Below are 21,630 nucleotides of genomic sequence, written 5' to 3' on the forward strand. Positions count from 1 at the left end.
GGGAGTCGGTTACGCGAGGGGAAGGTATTAGCACCCCTCACGTCCGTCGTACTCGACGGGATCCACGCTCTAGAAAGATAAGGTTGCTATAAACATACATCACACACACACGCTACCGGATCACACAGGTGGGGTTAAGAAGAAGGGGCTCGGTAAGGTATCGCACCTTATGCCTACATATCTTGTCTGGAACAAGAATCAGAGCCACTGTAGTTCGGCTTACGCCCGCCGAACAACACAAAACAATCATACAAACACGCAAGGGTGGCAAACATGGAGCCCGACCACCACTGGATGGAATTACGTCGGCATCCGAACCAAAACACACTCAAAAGGGCAAACGTGGAGCCCGACAGCCAATCCTGGGCTTACGTCAGCATCCGAGCCAAAACAAACAATCAGATAACAAGTTAACGCACGCAAAAAAGAAAAAGGTTGCCCGGAGTGGTCTCGCACGACCACCTGCCTACATACCTCGTCTGGAACGAGGATCAGGGCGATGTAGTTCCCCTGAAAGGGACTGAATTGCTAACCAGAAACCGGGGAAAGATACACAACTAGGGAGCTGAGACTCGAGCCTAATGTTGTCATGCATCGTTAACCCTAAGTTCGGTTTTCTATCCTACTTGCATAAGCAAACTAACCTAACCAGGAAAGAAGCTAGCACACAAGCATACAATCATATATCATCAAATGAGAACAGGTATCTCAAACAAGCATGTCAATCAGATATCCACATAACACGCACTATAGCCAAACAAGGGGCTCAATCAATCAGGTTTGACTGCCTAAGCAATCGTCTGTACAGGCTGTGTTTGCTCTTAACCTTGCCATTACGAGGCTAAGGTGAAGCAGATGATGGGATGAAGTGAGGATCAGACCTCACAGCTCTTATCCCTAACCAGGGAGAGCTGACAAATGAGCATGGGTCCAGAATAGGGGAACCCTTCTATACTCGATGACTCTGACTCAACAGATCTTGGGCTTTTGATCTCAATGCTACAACCATGTAATGGGAGCAAGGAGAAGACTCACTGAATAGTGGGGGACAGGTTGCTTGTCCCTACCTTCCACCAATTGCCTTACTTGAAGGGCTTTTCCTGCTTGGCTTAAAAATAAACATACACAAGCATTGCCTCTTAAGGAGGACTTCAGACAATTTATTTGCCCGGCCCGGTAACAGCCGGGTCTCCAGACTACATGAAGCTTAGGAAGTCCTACCTCAATGCAAGTTGCTTAAGCAACGCAAAGCAAAAGTTCGCAAGGAATTGAGCAACTAAAGGTACCTGTACAAAAGTCAAACAGAATCAGCATCTACTTTCACAAACAGACAACAATATAATGATCAATTAACCAAGTACAATTATACACATAATGAGGTGCATAGCACAAGGCTCACATGAACCAACATCCTACAAAACAAATACATTAGTCATATGTGTCGAGTAACACAATCCATAATGTGGAGCAAATCTCCTTAATCATTATCTTTAACCTGAAAAGGTACAATCACACTCAAAGGTAAGTACTATGACCACTAGGACTAGCCTAGGGTCAAAAAGATGGAAAAATCCTAAAACAGCAGCCAATTCATGATGAAAACCAAGTAATATCAAATACAAAGGGATCCCAATTGGTCCCATATTCAAACTATGTTCCTATTTTAAATTATGCAACCTAGAAGGCAAATGAAGCAATGTTGAGTCTCATACAAACAACCAGCAAGATCATATCCAACCACATGTCAAAAAGGATCCAAAAAATCCACAAAAATTCTATCCTAACCAGAAGGCATTCAACAAGTCACCTATTAAATTTCAAGTCATTTGGCCTAATAGATCAATAGGAATTAATTAAACGTGGTACAGCATGCAAAAACTACATCAAATGAAGTCAAAAATTATACACCAACTTCCATCTAATGGCAAACAGCAATTGTTACCTTCAAAATTCATGGGACCAAAGCCAAAAGCTACCTTAACATGTTAAGAACTATCCTACAAAGTTTCATGTCCATTGGATTAATTATGAGGATATGGCAATATAAATGCTAAAGGTTACACCAATGGAATTCTAACATGCTAGGCAGCAAGAAAAAATATGAATCAAATCGAAAATTGATTGTAAAAAATCCACAAAAATTATCAATGATAGCTAACATGTCAAATAAACTTCCTGCAAAAAAAATAGGGCCATCGGCCAATGGGAAGCATAGGAAAATATTTGGGGAATTCAGCATACCAAACTATGTCACATATATACATGTCCAACTTCAATAATTCACATGTATCAAACCATAGGCTAAAAAATTCCCAAACCTATGTCAAAAAATCCAGAAGGATGTCTAGAACAAGTGTCTCAATTTTCAATTATTTTGGATATAGCATGTAGTTTCTATAATTAAAATGATAAAGCATATGGAAATATGTATACATTAGAATATCTCTAGGTCAATTTACATTTTTTCCAAGCAACATTTCCTTTTTGATTTTTATAAAATAATAGGGAAAAAATTATGATTAACAAAAAAAATATGGTATTTTTCGGATTAATTTTGAGCATTATATGGATTTTGTAAGTTTGTTAGATTTATTGAAATTTATTTAATTTGTATGTGGATTAATTAATTAGTGGTACAGTAGATCAATTAGCAGCAACGTTATTACATAATGCCAAGCCAAAACGCAGTGTTTCGCTCATGTTGGATGGACGGTGGAGATTCGTTCTGGGAAAAAAACACGGATCAATTTCCAGATTCATCCTCTTCGCATGCGCCGCCGGTGTGTTCTTCAACGGCAAGGACGATTTCGAGCGATTCTCGGCGGAAATGCATGGACGACACACCGATCGGAGCGGTTTCGTCTCAGGAGCATGAATCCATACTCGATTTCAACAATAGATTACCACCTAATGCGAATCGAAGGAAAGAAACTGACGGCGTCGAAACTCAAATTCGCAAGAACTCACACAATGGCGACGAAAATCAACGAGTAGCATACCGGTCGAACCGGTTTCGCCTCAGGAACTCAAATATACAACCAATTTCATCAATGGATTCATAAACAACGCAAATCGAACGAAGAAGGAAATTGCTACAAAACCTAAATCCACAATAGCTCATACAGTTTCCAACAATTTTCGATTCTATCAATTGATATACACTCTACGAAGTATAATCTACAACAGCCATAACTCAATTGAAGCTACTGCGAATTTCGATTTCCAACCTTTTCTTGATGACGGCAATGGAGTTCGCGGTTGAGCTTCAATTTCGCATGAAACAGATATGGCAAATCGCTGTAGAAGGTGCGTGGAGTTGTTCTTGAAGCTCGAAAATCTCCTAATCCCACCAATTCTTGGACTGTTATAGGAGATGCCGATGGATTCTACAGTTGCGATTTGTCGATGATTCTTGCGTTTCTACCTGCAAACAGAAGCTCCAAAACATCTAATAATGATGATTATGCAGAGAGTTATCCAAGATCCATCCAAAAAAACTAATTGATGCAAAAAATGTTATTGAAGTTTCTTGAGCAAAAATTGAGAAAAGAAGAGAGAATTTCAGTTTGATTTTCTGTTATGATGAAAAGTGTGTTTGTTTGTGAGAGAGTGATTACAGAAAAAATGATTATGAGAATTGTGATTAACCAAAACAACCTGTTAGAGATTAACAATATATATGGACTCTTAATCCATTCCTTAATCAAGATTGATAAAAAATGAGCTTTTCTCCAAATTAAGCTTATGTGCATTTTGGACTTTAATTCTTTTTGATTTTAGAAGCATGACAGCAGAAAATTGACACTTTGAGCGAGTCAAAAATATCATTTGGGAGCTGTTGGTGTAGGCCTTATTTTCAAATTCCCAATATTTTCCAATTTCGCCATGTGATGGCTTATGTGTCCATTTTTTCCAATTCATTTTCAAACCCAATTCTCAAACCATAAGGCCTAGGCATGTTGTGAATATTCCAACAAATTTCAAATGCCATTTGTGAGGTGTTGCAAAAATCCCCTCTCAAAAATTCCAATTATTTCACAAGTTGGACGATTTTGCCCCTGGTTCAATTAACAGTCCAGTTGAAAAGTGACTTTTTGCATTGGCCATTTTTGGAAAAATCCAATGATGCACCCTTGAAGTACATGTCAAATGGAGTTTGTGCATATAAAGAACTTGCAATTTGGGCAAAGTATGTGGTAGTTATGGCCTCCTGATTACGGGTCTTTTCTGAAATTCACTGAGCCATATCTTGCAAACCGTACATTGGATTTTCAAGTTCTTGGACTTTTTGGAAAGGTGAGAACAAGATCTACATCTGTCATGTTGAACAATTTTTCATTTGAAGCTTCCTTGGACTTCTGTTTTTGAGGTCAAAAACTTTCCATTTTTGGAAACTTCAGTTACAAGTCACTTGCTATTTTTGGCAGTGTTTGTCCTGACCTGATTTTCTTCAATTTTAAGCTTTGAGATGTCATTTAACACTTGTTCCAACATGAATGAAGTGTGTCTAACTCATTTCCACCTCCAAATTCACCAGATCATGTACAGTTGACCACAGTTGACTTTTCAACTGACAGATGAATCAGGCAATGCACAGATCAATTTGAACCCCAATCTCCAACTGAAATGGCTCAAGGGTGAAACCCTAGCCTCAATAATCACCATATAATCACAAAATGATCCTCATCTCCTTCAGAAACCTCATCTCCTGATCCAGCCCTGATTGGCCCAATGCAACTGATTAGGGTTGACCAGTGGTCAAAACCCTAATCTCAAGGAATCTTCTTCAATCTTCTGATGACATCCAACCATGATGATGATGTATCAATTCAATCAATATGAAGACCAATACCCTTGAGAATCATGAAACCCTAATTCACGGCCCAATCCTCAGATGGCCATGATCAGTCAGTAACCTAGGCTTGCACTTTTGACTTCCTCATCTTCTGATCAAGACTTGGGAGAATGGCTTGCATAATGTAACCACATGATATGCAACATGAACTGCCTAATGTCCTAAAATGCAATGCAAATATGTTAATGCTAGTCCCAAGAGAGGAGGGCAAATTTTGAGGTGTTACAGCTGCCCCTATTCAATCCACTGTGAACCTGTCGATACGAAATAGCCTCGGCTTTCGGATGATCAGGATGAAGAGTGATTGAATACCAAGAACAGGCGAACAATTTGCACTCTGATGGGATAATAATTAACAACGCCTGTCAGCATCGGCGAAGAAACAAACTTTGAACAAAAATCCGTCTGGTACGGAGAAAATCGGTCTGAACACCGCACATCCCCTCGGGAGTATTATTCTTTCTTCTTATTCTTTTCTTGAACCCCGAAATATTCTTTATCTTTTTTCATTTTCTTGAACCCCGAAACTTTTGATAATTCTTGGTCTGAAAACCCCTTCGGTCTGAACACCAGGACATCGGCCTGATCGCCACTTCGGTCTGGATACCGCCTCGGTCTGAACTCCGGGAAATTGGCCTGATCGCCACTTCGGTCTGGATACCGCCTCGGTCTGAACTCCGGAAAACTGGCCTGAATACCACAAGTACATCAACCTGATCGTCGGAAGCTTCTTCGATCTGAGAATCGGAAACTGGGCCTGAACGCCACTTCGGTCTGGATACCGCCTCGGTCTGAACTCCGGAAAACTGGCCTGAATACCACAAGTACATCAACCTGATCGTCGGTAACTTCTTCGATCTGAGAATCGGAAACTGGGCCTGAATACCACAAGTACATCAACCTGATCGTCGGAAACTTCTTCGATCTGAGAATCGGAAACTGGGCCTGAACGCCACTTCGGTCTGGATACCGCCTCGGTCTGAACTCCGGAAAACTGCTAATCGCGTAACGTCCTCTGATTTTATTTCCCTCTCCGCCCGACGGAAACATTTCCTCCAATATCGCACTACTGGGGAACATTGCTGATCTGACGTTCTGATGCTAGACTCCTCAGAATAACACATTTATCTTTCAGCAAAACCACCCCTCAAACGGTAACCACGGTTTGGGACTAGCTTATGCTTGCAATGATGCATGATTGATTTTTCTGCGTAATGCCCCATAAACATGGAAATGCTACGCGATTATTCATTTTTTATGCAATATGCCATGCTATTTTTTCATGATGAATGCATAAAAAGAAATATTCCCCTCTGGGGAATCCTCTGGGGGACACGAGACTCTCTGCTGAGGCTCTCGTCACTGCTCCGATTTCCACCCTGCCGGGGAATAGTACTGCTGCTGGGAGAATGCCACCCTTGCTGGGGAATACCTCCTTTGCACCCAACCCTCTCGAGGACCTGCTGGGGCAGAAGAACCATCATCGTGCTCTGTGGGGATACCACAATCTCTTTGTCTTGCTGGGGATACACGTCCCAACTCTGCTTTGGGAACCCTCACCGATACTCCCGTTGAGGAAATGAGCAATCTTCAACCTACCGGGGATGACCATCCAGACCATGCTAGGAGAAACGACTGCTACTCCGCTGGGGATTACCCATGCAACCCATAGGTAGAATCGGCTCAGCTGGGGATGCAGAAATTTGTCCACTACGGGAACTTGTCCAATCCACTGGTAGGATGAACACTGTTGGAGATATATTTCTTTGAAAAAGACCCGCTCCACTCGGGGAATAACAACCTTCTGACCTGGCTGCTGAGGAAACACCATTATAAACCTGTCTGGGTATAACCATACTGACTCGGCTGAGGAGCTAGTCCCCGGATTCTGCTTAGGGACTTAGCTGGGAAATAAGAATTCCCGGACTCATCCGGACCTTTTCTGCTCCATCATCTTGTATTTCAAGCCGCTCCGTGCTCGACGAGAACGTACTCCTGGGATTTATACAGAAATCTCAATTTTCCGACTTTGAAGAGTCTTCTTGGTTAATTCCAAAGGTCGTCGGACGTCTCTCGTCGCCTCTTCGTCGCCCTCCTTTGTGCACTCGTCCCTGATCGAACTCTGTGGGGAATTACAAACTTTCAAATCTTCCGATTTTGAAGAGTCTTCTTGATTATCATCAAGGATCGTCGTACGCCTCAACGCCTTCGTCATCTTTCATACACTCGTCCCTGACCAGACTCTCTGGGGATTTCTCTTGTCAAAGCTTCCACATCACAACCTGCAAGTGAGTGAAAAGTATCTAACAGTTCCTGCAAAACAGATCGTTAGATAAAACCGTGCCCCAGGCGTGTCAAGATTTCAACACTTGGGTCACTCAACCTTCCAAATAAGATTTCAAGCTTTCAATCTTATAAACATGCATTGGAAGGAAACCCGTATGTTTTTAAAAATGCAAGATTCTTTATCAAAAATATCTGGATGTTTTTGCAATCAAAGCGGTTATGAAAAACAAAAACAAAATTATATGCATTTTATTGATTGGAAAAGTGTGGCTCAAATGAGCAATACAAAAGAAGCAATTCCTGAAAAGAGGTAATTGCGCAAAAGGAAAAATCTATCCTAATGGCAATGTGAAACCCGTGATCTCATCGAGTTCCAACTCGGTTACACCCCATATGTCCTCAGACTCTCCATGCTTTCTGCCTTCTGAACAAGACGCTTCTGATTGATCCCTACCGGGTATTATCCATGATGCTTTAACCAAAGCGCAAACGATCACGCTAGACGCAGTTGTTCGTTTCAATCCCTCTTTTGCCTGGACCGCCCTTTCAGGTTTTCAGTCCACCGGGATACCCTTTTTTGCCCAAGTCGCCTCTTCAGGTTTTCGACTTGCCGGGTGTACATTTTTCATCTTATCCCTAATTTTTGCCCGAACCTTTTTTCTGTTTTTCGGTTCGCCGGGATGCCCATTTTTGCCTGGACTATTTTGTTCTTTTCGTCCAGCGGGTCAATTTATACGAAGTATTTTTTAACTGCGTCCGCATTCACAGGGGATGGAAAATCCTCACCATCCATGGTCGTTAGCAACAAGGCTCCGCCAGAGAAAACCTTCTTGACCACGAATGGACCTTCATAATTCGGTGTCCATTTGCCCCTTCGATCGTTTTGAGGAGGAAGGATCCTTTTCAGCACCATATCACCTACGTGATACACCCGAGGTCGCACCTTCTTGTCAAAAGCACGCTTCATCCTCTGCTGGTACAACTGCCCATGACAGATGGCTGCTAGCCTCTTTTCCTCTATCAGGCTCAACTCTTCGTACCGGGTCCTTACCCATTCAGCCTCTTGCAATTTTACGTCCATCAGGACTCTCAAAGAGGGAATCTGAACCTCGACAGGTAGTACAGCCTCCATCCCATATACCAACGAGAACGGAGTTGCCCCAGTAGATGTGCGTACCGACGTTCGATACCCATGCAATGCGAACGGCAACATCTCATGCCAATCCTTGTAGGTTACCACCATTTTCTGCACAATCTTCTTTATATTCTTGTTGGCTGCCTCAACCGCCCCATTCATCTTCGGACGATAGGGAGAAGAATTGTGATGCTCAATCTTGAATTCCCGACACAGCTCTGCCATCATCTTATTATTCAAATTAGAACCATTATCAGTAATGATTCTCTCGGGAACCCCATATCTGCAAATGATGTCTCTCTTGAGAAATCTGGCTACAACCTGCTTCGTCACGTTCGTATAAGAGGCCGCTTCTACCCACTTGGTGAAGTAATCAATAGCCACTAATATGAACCGGTGCCCGTTCGAAGCCGTAGGCTCTATCTTTCCAATCATATCAATGCCCCACATAGCAAACGGTCATGGAGACGACATTAAGCTCAACGGATTTGGAGGCACGTGCACCTTATCAGCATAAATCTGGCATTTATGACACTTCCGCACGAAATTAAAACATTGGGCCTCCATTGTCATCCAATAATAACCTGCTCTCAGCAGCTTCTTCACCATTGCATTCCCACTGGCATGGGTACCGAACGATCCCTCATGAACCTCTTTCATCAATTGGCTTGCTTCTGCATCATCAACACATCTGAGCAAGACCCAATCAAAATTCCTCTTGTATAAAACTCCATCCTTATTCAGGTAGAACACCATGGCTAACCTCCGCAGAGTCTTTCTATCTTTCTTCGATGCTCCCTCAGGGTACTCTTGAGTCTCTAGATAGCGCTTGATATCATAATACCACGGTTTCTCATCATCAGAGGCCGTATCAACAGCAAACACATAAGCCGGTCTATCCAGACGTCCCACTTCAACATGGGGGAACTGATTCCACTTCTGCACCTTAATCAAGGCGGCCAGAGTAGCCAAAGCATCTGCCAAAGGATTCTCCTCTCTAGGCACATGATGCAACTTCACCTCGGTGAAAAACGTCAACAATCTCCTCGTATAATCTCGATACGGAACCAAATGAGATTGATGCGTATACCATTTCCCGTTAACCTGATTTATCACCAGAGCTGAATCTCCATATATCACAAGGTTCTTGATTCTCAAATCAATAGCCTCCTCAATACCCAATATGCATGCTTCATATTCAGCTACGTTGTTGGTACACTCAAATGTTAGCCGGGCAGCAAAAGGAATATGGGATCCTTTCGGCGTAACCAAAACAGCACCAACACCGCTTCCATTCACGTTAACGGCCCCATCAAACATCAGAATCCATTCGGGTTCAGGGTCAGGCCCCTCCTCTGGGATTGGTTCCTCGCAATCTTTCGATTTGAGAAACATGATGTCCTCATCAGGGAATTCAAACTTCATCGGTTGATAATCATCAATAGGTTGCTGGGCGAGGTAATCAGACAATACACTCCCCTTAATTGCTTTCTGAGAGGTGTACTGAATATCATATTCAGTCAAAATCATTTGCCACCTCGCAACCCGTCCGGTCAATGCTGGCTTCTCAAAAATGTACTTGATCGGATCCATCTTGGAAATCAACAAAGTGGTATGAACCAACATGTACTGCCTTAGTCGGCGAGCAGCCCAGACCAAAGCACAGCAAGTTTTCTCGAGCAGTGAATACCTTGTTTCACAGTCGGTAAACTTTTTGCTAAGGTAGTATATGGCATGCTCTTTTCGACCAGACTCGTCATGCTGCCCCAATACACACCCCATAGACCCCTCGAGGACTGTCAGGTACAGAATTAACGGTCTTCCCTCAACAGGAGGCATCAAAATCGGAGGCTCCTGCAAATACTCTTTTATCTTTTCAAATGCCGCTTGGCAATCATCATTCCACCTGACCGTTTGATCTTTTCTCAACAATTTGAATATCGGTTCACACGTGGCTGTTAAGTGAGATATGAACCGTGAAATGTAGTTCAATCTACCTAAGAAACCGCGAACCTCCTTCTCTGTTCTCGGTTCAGGCATTTCTTTTATCGCTTTTACTTTTGCAGGATCAACCTCGATTCCTTTCTCACTTACAATGAACCCCAGCAATTTACCGGACCGCACTCCGAACGTGCACTTGTTCGGATTCAACCTCAGTCTGAACTGTCTCAACCGGTCAAACAACTTGGCCAAATCTACCAAATGCCCCTCTTCTGTCTGGGACTTTGCTATCATGTCATCAACATAGCATTCAATTTCATGATGAATCATATCATGAAACAAAGTCACCATAGCTCTCTGATAAGTAGCCCCGGCGTTCTTGAGACCGAATGGCATCACCTTGTAACAAAAGGTACCCCACGGTGTAATGAACGTTGTTTTCTCCATATCATCTGGCGACATTTTGATTTGATTATAGCCAGAAAAGCCATCCATGAAGGAAAACACCGAGAATTGAGCTGTATTATCTACCAACACGTCAATATGAGGTAATGGAAAATCATCTTTCGGACTAGCTCTATTCAGATCTCGGTAGTCCACACACATTCTCACCTTCCCATCCTTCTTCGGGACTGGCACAATGTTCGCAACCCATGGCGGATAATTAGTGACAGCAAGGAAACCAGCATCCCACTGCTTCTGCACTTCTTCCTTAATCTTCATCGCCATATCAGGTCGAGTTCTGCGCAACTTCTGCTTCACTGGAGGACAATCTGTTCTCAACGGTAGCTTGTGCACAACAATATCGGTATCCAACCCTGGCATATCTTGATAAGACCAGGCAAAGATGTCGACATATTCTTTCAACAATGCCACCATTCTGCTCTTGACACTTTCCTCCAAAGCAGCCCCGATTTTCACTTCCTTCTTAGCCTCGTCGGTACCCAGATTTACAACCTCTATCTGTTCTTCATGCGGTTGAATCACCTTCTCCTCTTGTTTTAACAACCTGACTAATTCCCCTGGCAGTTCACAATCTTCTTCGTCTTCTTCTTCGGCAAGATAGATCGGATTGTCGAAGTCATACGAGGGTGTAACAGGATCGTTATCAATGAGATCCGGAGAGGAATCGCATTCTTCGAGGAGAGTGACCCGGATGATTTCTTCGGCCTTCCAGTTGTGGATTTCCATCCCTGGTTCGCACGGCGTTATCCACCGGTCCATGTCACAGTCGCTGTCAGTATCTTCACCCATCATGCAGATGTGGTCCGGATCCAGCATTCCGGCACTCGTGAAAGTTACAGACGTACGACCCCCTCTTCCTCGTCCCAAGCCTCGGCCCGGTTGATATCCAACCCCAAAACGGTCTTTTTTCTCAGGGACCTCCATTATTCTGCCCCAGCCTGGAGCCTCTCCGCTTTTGACTACCTCAGCAGCCTGCCTATATGAAGCGATGGATGGTTTCTCTTCTTCCTGCTTAGCGAACAGAGCATTCTCCACCTTGACGGTTTCAAATGCCTGGCTCGGCGTCTCCCAGATCTCTCCGTCCATCTCAACATACTTGAACGAAGACAGGTGACTGACAAAGATGTCCTCCTCTCCGCAGACAGTAACAACTTGGCCTCCCCAGACATATTTCAGCTTTTGGTGCAAAGTCGACGTAACTGCTCCCGCAGCATGAATCCATGGGCGACCCAACAGGCAACTGTAAGCTGGTTGGATGTCCATAACATAGAAGGTTGACTTAAACACCTCCGGGCCAATCTTTACTGGTAACTCCACCTCTCCAAACACGGCCCGTTTTGACCCATCAAAAGCACGCACGATTAAATCAGTCGGGGTCAAAATCAGTCCGTCACAATTCAGCTTTGCCAAGGCCTTCTTAGGCAACACATTCAAAGAGGAGCCGGTATCAACCAGCACATGCGAAAGCACGACTCCTTTACATTCCATTGCAATGTGTAAGGCTCGGTTATGATTCCTTCCATCTACGGTCAAATCCATATCAGTAAAGCCCAACCCATGGCTAGCATGCACGTTGGATACGACCGTCTCTAACTGGTTGATTGTGATCTCCTGAGGCACATAAGCTTTCTTCAATATTTTCAACAAAGCTTCCCTATGACCCTCAGAACTCAACAGCAGTGAAAGAATAGAGATCTTAGAAGGAGTCTGCTGCAAGTGATCAACCAGCTTGTACTCTGACTTCTTGATAATCCTCAGAAATTCCTCAGCTTCATCATCAAATTTACTATCCGACCCCGCAGGCGTCGGTGTCGTCACAGGAGTACCTTCATTATTCACCACAAATTTTCCTTTTGCCCTGGCTAAAGCCTCGGCCTTTTCTTTTTTCTCTTTTTCTTCCTCTCCCCTCCTCAACGCGTCGGGAGCAAACAGCCTTCCACTGCGAGTGACACCGCTGGGACCGGCATTATCCACTTTTAGCACGGTGGTTTCACTAGCAGTCTGTTCTTCAACCTTCTCACCGTTACAGTAGACCTCTCCCCCATAATGCCATGGCACGGCATCATCTTTGTCATATGGAATTGGCCCAGGTACCGTGATGGTAACTGGAGCCTCCTCCACCAGGTTAGACAAATCCACCGGATCATAGTATATAGTTATGGTGGAGACCTCTTCCTTCTTTCCTTCAGTCCTCTCGACCACAATCTCACCACCGTCCATCAGACCCTGGACATGCTTCCTCAGAAGCTCACAACCTTTCGTAGAAATAGTGCACTCAGCACACTCAAACCCACAGCCCGGGTAAACCCCATTCATCAGCAGTTGTCTTTTCAACTCAACCAAAGGCGTCTTCAACTGATCGACCTCAGACAGCCCCACTCTATCTTCCACAGAAATAGCGTTTACTCCCCTCTGACCATGCGCAGGCATGGGATTTGCATTTACGTTGGGAGAAGGCGCAAAGTTGATTGCTTTGGAATCCACTAGGTCCTGGACTACGTGCTTAAAAGCTTTGCAGTCCTCAACATTATGCCCGGGCGCACCCGAGTGGAATTCGCACTTAGCATTTTCATTGTAACTGGGCGGCCTCTGATCAGGTCTCAAAGGCGCCAGCGTCCTCAGTTGCACCAGCCCGAGATCCAGAAGCTTCTTCAACAGAAACGAATAAGTCACCGGAGGCCTGTCGAATTGTCTATCATTTGCTCTGCCCCTGACCTGGTATCCAGCCCTCTGGGGCCTCTGTTGGAACGGTTGTCTTTGTTGCTGCTGTTGTTGTTGCGGTTGTGCTGACTGAGACTCAGCAGGAATTGTTACTGCAGCATTGTGCTGGAAGTAACGGTCCCTACTGGGTCCGCGCTGTGTATAAACTGCACTGGTGTCTCCTTCCTTCTTTCTCTGACCGTTATTACCGAACGGTTTCTTCGTTCCTGAAGAAGACGCAGATGCACCACCCTGGATTTTACCCAGCTTCAACCAACTTTCAATTCTTTCTCCTGCCACCACAATGTCAGAGAAATTGGTGACAGGACAACCCACCATTCTTTCTGCAAACGGCCCCTGCAGGGTCCCCATGAACAAATCGGACATCTCTCTGTCCACCAGAGGAGGTTGCACCCTTGCAGCCAGTTCTCTCCACCTCTGCGCATACTCCTTGAATCCTTCGTTATGCTTTTGAGACATACCCTGCAGCTGGGTACGACTCGGAGCCATATCAGCATTAAATTGGTATTGCTTAAAGAAAGCATCTCCCAAATCTTGCCAGCTTTTGATATCGGACGATCTCAACTTGGTGTACCATTCCAAGGAGCCCCCAGACAGGCTGTCCTGGAAAAAGTACATCCACAGTTTTTGATCCGCGGTGTATGCCGAGATTTTGCGGACAAATGCCTGGAGATGAGTTTCCGGGCAAGAACTGCCATTGTATTTGTCGAACGCAGGCGCCTTGAACTTCTGAGGAATGACAATCCCCTCCACCAATCCCATGTTGGACATGTTAACCACCCCTGGCGTGGCATAACTTTCAAGCACTTTTATCTTCTCAGCCAGCAGCTGGATTTCCTTGTTCTGTGGAGGAACGTTGTAAGGCACAAACGGCTCATTCTGTATCGAGAATTGATCCGCCTCTCTATCCTCTTCCTGATCATCATCAAAGCCATAAAACGGAGGCACAAAGTTGTCTTTCATATTCTGACTAGGCCCAGGTTGACCAACAGCACCAGCATTATTCACCAGACCAACTGTTGTCCTCTTTCCACCATCACGAGATCCCTGCCCCTGGTTGGAGACTCCATCCAGGTTGACCCCACTGCTCACAGCAGAAACCCGCTCGAGTTTCTCAACCTTATCTGCGAGAGCCTTCTGACCAATGGCAAAACCTTGCATTATATTGATCAGTTCGTTCATTTTCTCCTTCAGTTCCAGCATATCAGCACTGGGAAGCTCCATGAGTCTGGGAGTGTTTCTTCTTGTGTAATATCGGTGAGGGCGAGTTGAGTGCAGGGGTACTATTCTTCGAGCGCGAGCAATGGTTCCTGTTTACAAACAAGCACGTTAGTAATAGTCACCTGCAAAATAAAACACAAGTTATCATGATTAATGCATGTATGCAGTGTCTATCCATATGAAGGACACTTTGTCTCTCGACCCTGGCATCATCGAGACAAATAATAAGCCGGCATTAACATTTTGATTAGCAGTGTTTGATTTTGTTGTGCAGATCGGAGATATGTGATTTAGCAAGAATACCCCCAACCATGTGTGTGCTTGTGTAAGTGCATACGGTAAAGCAAATAAAGCTTGTCAACCAATCACTGAATAGAAACCATCATATAGCAAAAGTGCACAATCAGTGCAATAGTCATACATCAACCAGATAAGGTCAGATACAATCCTCAAGAATAGGAAAGAAATACAGACAAGTGAATTCCGTCAACAAGCCTGACGGTAATTCACAACGAAAGAAAGATCTAACTGGATGAGGGTCCCGCAGATGGCCCTATCTCGCCCTCCATCCTCGCGAACTCTGCGGCGAACCCGAGCTCTATGTTCTCCTGCTGTAGTCTTCCAACTTCCTTCTGATGAATCTTCATCTGTCTGAAGTAGTGGTCTCTCTCTGCCATGTAATGATCTCTCTCGGCCCTGATCTTTGCTTTCTCCGCCTCCCACTCTGCAGCGAGGACTCTGGCTCTCTCATCCCTCTGATCCCTGACTAGGATTTGCCTCCTCTTCTCATCTTCTATCACCTTTGATGCTCTGAACAGCTTCTCCTTAGTGATATCATGCTCCTTTGCTGAAGATGCCAAAGCCTGACTAACCTTCCCATAGTAGGCTGTATCCATCTCAAATCGCTTGGTCTCCAAAGCATGCCGCTTATCCTGATCTTCCATCTTTGCTTTGAGCTCCTGATTAGCTCTCTGAACCCGAGCGACACTCATCTCCAATTCCGTCTTCTCTGCAAGTAGCTGATCTCGTTCCCGCTTCACCTCTAAGAACTCATCCATGCTGACAGAAGAACTTGGACCCTCAATCCTAGGACACACTGAGTCACCTCCAGGGAACGGTAGAAATGTAGACTCAATCCTCTTCCGCAACCAATCCTCAAATAGTGGAAAATACCGGCAGTTGGCTTTGCCATAAGGAACCTTACCCCTCCTCTGGATATCTCGCCATTCGTCCAATACCTGCCTCAACTTGGTCTGGTTACCATCAATCGGGAAATAGAAGGACTCCTGAATCTCTCGCCCGAGAGGAGGACCCTCTATAGCAAACCCCATCTGTCTCCGGAGAAGCATCGGGTTGTAATTAATGCAACCCTGAACTCCCACCAAAGGCACATTAGGTAAACTCCCACAACTACATATGAGGTCCTGACCAGCTAAACCATTATGAGTCCAAGCAATGTCATCAGCCCGCAGACCCATCAAGCGGAAGGACCACTTGACACTAGGGTCAATCTGAACAAACGCACCTCGGGAAGGCAAATACCCCATGAACCATCTAAAGAGCAACTGAGAGCAGCATCTAACCAGACCACCCCGCCTCTTCTCATTCCTGTTATGCACTGAGTAGTAGACATCTCCAATCAGGGTAGGAATAGGGTTTCTCTGCATAAACAATCTGATAGCATTATGGTCCACAAAATTCTTCTGGTTAGGAAACAGAACAATCCCATAAATGCTCACAGCAATCAGAGCACAAACCGTCTTCCAGTTACCCGCAGCAGCATGTTCCTTGGCATTAGCCTCCAAGAAACTCAAATGAAATCCAGGTAACTTTCCCTTCTCCTTCCAACCTTCCTTGACCATTTCCGGACTCAAATAAAGAGCACGTGAAATCCCAAGGACATCCGGCTCCGCCCTAGTGACATGGAAAGGAATCTGATCACGGATCTGAATACCCAGGATGCTGACATAATCCTCCATCAGAGGTCCCAACAGATAGTCTGGAAAAACGAAACACCTCAACCCAGGGTCATAGAACTGAAGAAGAGTGTGGATGGCGCTCCTGTCGCAGTCAGTGAGTCTGAAAACCATCTTCAGAATACCGCCGTATGACTCTCTAAACATTCCCACATGGTCAGGAGTAATCAATGCTATCATATCCTTGAGCACACCAATCTCTGGATCAAAGAAACTGTAGGCAACATTGTCTTTCAAACCGGTCCTCATATTTGAACAGAAATCTCTCAACCAGAATCTCGATCAAAAGTGTCCCTGCATATGGGTAAACATGGGTTAGATGCAATTAATGCAAAATGTAATGATGCTGATGAATGAATGCAATGCGTTGCCATCCTCCAAGCCATCTGATCATTTGCACTGAATCTGGGCTCTGAACTGATCATAACCATCTGAGGAATGTACAATCCCAATTCTGACCCACGGGTTCCGAAATAAACAGAAGACAGATACATCATCATCACCATCATCACCAAACCATATCCGAGTAGACACATCACCCTTATCTGAATCGGCCCGGGGAACCCGAAATAAACGGATCCCCACTGATAAAATATCTCGGCCCGGGGAATCCGAAATAAACGGATCCCCACTGATAAGTCACGGACAGCACTCCGGCGTCACAGCAATAAATGACCATAAATCCGACTTATAATCATGTCTCTGAATCACAGATCAAAAGTCACCATCTGAAGGCTATCTGAACAAACATCTGACAGAACAACCCTCCCCTCACAGGTAAGTTCTAATCAAGTCATCCTAAGGCGGATAATGGTCTCGACAATCGGGCAGAGATACTCAATGGGTTTGCCCTTTCGGGTGTGCCATTGTAGCTCCCTTAAGATCGTCTAAACCAAAAAATCCGGGAAAAGATCGGTCACCAGAGTCAACAACTCAAATGGAGTGACTCAAACAAAGCGGAATATCCACAGAGATGAGCACTATCAAGTGAGCCTCGTCCGGCTTGTGGCACATCACGCCGCCAGGCACATGTTGACTTAACATGAAAGAGGCAACGTGAGACCACACTAGTCCTAGGTGTATACTCGGGCCTGGGTTTTAGCCCCACTCAGAACACCCACCCCACACAACAGAACCACCTGCAGAGGACAACAACAACATGATAGTATGATGCATGCAAACATTTAATGCAAATATATACACACTGGTTAGAATAATAAATGCAATAAATAATACAAAATAAGCAACCCAAACCAATCCTAAAACGCTAGGAGAGACTCGCTTAGGGACGATGGACCAGCATAGGTCTACATCAGAATGTCCCCAGCAGAGTCGCCAGCTGTCGCATCCTGCGAAAAATCAACCGGCGAGCCTAAAAATAAAAACACACAGAGCCGCCACTAAACGTAATTTATCCCAAGATAGGGAAAGGAAACGCTCAGAGAAACCTGGAAAGACATGGTCTCGCGACCAGAAAGAAAAGGTTCGGGAGTCGGTTACGCGAGGGGAAGGTATTAGCACCCCTCACGTCCGTCGTACTCGACGGGATCCACGCTCTAGAAAGATAAGGTTGCTATAAACATACATCACACACACACGCTACCGGATCACACAGGTGGGGTTAAGAAGAAGGGGCTCGGTAAGGTATCGCACCTTATGCCTACATATCTTGTCTGGAACAAGAATCAGAGCCACTGTAGTTCGGCTTACGCCCGCCGAACAACACAAAACAATCATACAAACACGCAAGGGTGGCAAACATGGAGCCCGACCACCACTGGATGGAATTACGTCGGCATCCGAACCAAAACACACTCAAAAGGGCAAACGTGGAGCCCGACAGCCAATCCTGGGCTTACGTCAGCATCCGAGCCAAAACAAACAATCAGATAACAAGTTAACGCACGCAAAAAAGAAAAAGGTTGCCCGGAGTGGTCTCGCACGACCACCTGCCTACATACCTCGTCTGGAACGAGGATCAGGGCGATGTAGTTCCCCTGAAAGGGACTGAATTGCTAACCAGAAACCGGGGAAAGATACACAACTAGGGAGCTGAGACTCGAGCCTAATGTTGTCATGCATCGTTAACCCTAAGTTCGGTTTTCTATCCTACTTGCATAAGCAAACTAACCTAACCAGGAAAGAAGCTAGAACACAAGCATACAATCATATATCATCAAATGAGAACAGGTATCTCAAACAAGCATGTCAATCAGATATCCACATAACACGCACTATAGCCAAACAAGGGGCTCAATCAATCAGGTTTGACTGCCTAAGCAATCGTCTGTACAGGCTGTGTTTGCTCTTAACCTTGCCATTACGAGGCTAAGGTGAAGCAGATGATGGGATGAAGTGAGGATCAGACCTCACAGCTCTTATCCCTAACCAGGGAGAGCTGACAAATGAGCATGGGTCCAGAATAGGGGAACCCTTCTATACTCGATGACTCTGACTCAACAGATCTTGGGCTTTTGATCTCAATGCTACAACCATGTAATGGGAGCAAGGAGAAGACTCACTGAATAGTGGGGGACAGGTTGCTTGTCCCTACCTTCCACCAATTGCCTTACTTGAAGGGCTTTTCCTGCTTGGCTTAAAAATAAACATACACAAGCATTGCCTCTTAAGGAGGACTTCAGACAATTTATTTGCCCGGCCCGGTAACAGCCGGGTCTCCAGACTACATGAAGCTTAGGAAGTCCTACCTCAATGCAAGTTGCTTAAGCAACGCAAAGCAAAAGTTCGCAAGGAATTGAGCAACTAAAGGTACCTGTACAAAAGTCAAACAGAATCAGCATCTACTTTCACAAACAGACAACAATATAATGATCAATTAACCAAGTACAATTATACACATAATGAGGTGCATAGCACAAGGCTCACATGAACCAACATCCTACAAAACAAATACATTAGTCATATGTGTCGAGTAACACAATCCATAATGTGGAGCAAATCTCCTTAATCATTATCTTTAACCTGAAAAGGTACAATCACACTCAAAGGTAAGTACTATGACCACTAGGACTAGCCTAGGGTCAAAAAGATGGAAAAATCCTAAAACAGCAGCCAATTCATGATGAAAACCAAGTAATATCAAATACAAAGGGATCCCAATTGGTCCCATATTCAAACTATGTTCCTATTTTAAATTATGCAACCTAGAAGGCAAATGAAGCAATGTTGAGTCTCATACAAACAACCAGCAAGATCATATCCAACCACATGTCAAAAAGGATCCAAAAAATCCACAAAAATTCTATCCTAACCAGAAGGCATTCAACAAGTCACCTATTAAATTTCAAGTCATTTGGCCTAATAGATCAATAGGAATTAATTAAACGTGGTACAGCATGCAAAAACTACATCAAATGAAGTCAAAAATTATACACCAACTTCCATCTAATGGCAAACAGCAATTGTTACCTTCAAAATTCATGGGACCAAAGCCAAAAGCTACCTTAACATGTTAAGAACTATCCTACAAAGTTTCATGTCCATTGGATTAATTATGAGGATATGGCAATATAAATGCTAAAGGTTACACCAATGGAATTCTAACATGCTAGGCAGCAAGAAAAAATATGAATCAAATCGAAAATTGATTGTAAAAAATCCACAAAAATTATCAATGATAGCTAACATGTCAAATAAACTTCCTGCAAAAAAAATAGGGCCATCGGCCAATGGGAAGCATAGGAAAATATTTGGGGAATTCAGCATACCAAACTATGTCACATATATACATGTCCAACTTCAATAATTCACATGTATCAAACCATAGGCTAAAAAATTCCCAAACCTATGTCAAAAAATCCAGAAGGATGTCTAGAACAAGTGTCTCAATTTTCAATTATTTTGGATATAGCATGTAGTTTCTATAATTAAAATGATAAAGCATATGGAAATATGTATACATTAGAATATCTCTAGGTCAATTTACATTTTTTCCAAGCAACATTTCCTTTTTGATTTTTATAAAATAATAGGGAAAAAATTATGATTAACAAAAAAAATAGGGTATTTTTCGGATTAATTTTGAGCATTATATGGATTTTGTAAGTTTGTTAGATTTATTGAAATTTATTTAATTTGTATGTGGATTAATTAATTAGTGGTACAGTAGATCAATTAGCAGCAACGTTATTACATAATGCCAAGCCAAAACGCAGTGTTTCGCTCATGTTGGATGGACGGTGGAGATTCGTTCTGGGAAAAAAACACGGATCAATTTCCAGATTCATCCTCTTCGCATGCGCCGCCGGTGTGTTCTTCAACGGCAAGGACGATTTCGAGCGATTCTCGGCGGAAATGCATGGACGACACACCGATCGGAGCGGTTTCGTCTCAGGAGCATGAATCCATACTCGATTTCAACAATAGATTACCACCTAATGCGAATCGAAGGAAAGAAACTGACGGCGTCGAAACTCAAATTCGCAAGAACTCACACAATGGCGACGAAAATCAACGAGTAGCATACCGGTCGAACCGGTTTCGCCTCAGGAACTCAAATATACAACCAATTTCATCAATGGATTCATAAACAACGCAAATCGAACGAAGAAGGAAATTGCTACAAAACCTAAATCCACAATAGCTCATACAGTTTCCAACAATTTTCGATTCTATCAATTGATATACACTCTACGAAGTATAATCTACAACAGCCATAACTCAATTGAAGCTACTGCGAATTTCGATTTCCAACCTTTTCTTGATGACGGCAATGGAGTTCGCGGTTGAGCTTCAATTTCGCATGAAACAGATATGGCAAATCGCTGTAGAAGGTGCGTGGAGTTGTTCTTGAAGCTCGAAAATCTCCTAATCCCACCAATTCTTGGACTGTTATAGGAGATGCCGATGGATTCTACAGTTGCGATTTGTCGATGATTCTTGCGTTTCTACCTGCAAACAGAAGCTCCAAAACATCTAATAATGATGATTATGCAGAGAGTTATCCAAGATCCATCCAAAAAAACTAATTGATGCAAAAAATGTTATTGAAGTTTCTTGAGCAAAAATTG

At 43.9% G+C, this 21,630-nt stretch overlaps 1 protein-coding gene across 1 annotated transcript; it reads right to left on the reverse strand.

Annotated features, from left to right (window-relative positions):
• Positions 1-1,428: 1,428 nt before the first annotated feature.
• On the reverse strand, positions 1,429-20,208 carry LOC127130310 (uncharacterized). The gene is made up of 4 exons (XM_051059342.1): positions 19,309-20,208; positions 16,108-16,894; positions 15,549-15,720; positions 1,429-1,495 (listed from the first exon to the last, which is right to left on the reverse strand). Exons 2-4 carry the CDS (start codon positions 16,847-16,849, stop codon positions 1,429-1,431), a joined length of 981 nt encoding a protein of 326 aa, XP_050915299.1. The 5' UTR covers positions 16,850-16,894; positions 19,309-20,208.
• Between the last annotated feature and the right edge of the window lie 1,422 nt (positions 20,209-21,630).

The sequence above is a fragment of the Lathyrus oleraceus genome, chromosome 3 (assembly GCF_024323335.1).
Source record: "Lathyrus oleraceus cultivar Zhongwan6 chromosome 3, CAAS_Psat_ZW6_1.0, whole genome shotgun sequence".
In the NCBI taxonomy this organism is placed as follows: Eukaryota; Viridiplantae; Streptophyta; class Magnoliopsida; order Fabales; family Fabaceae; genus Lathyrus; species Lathyrus oleraceus.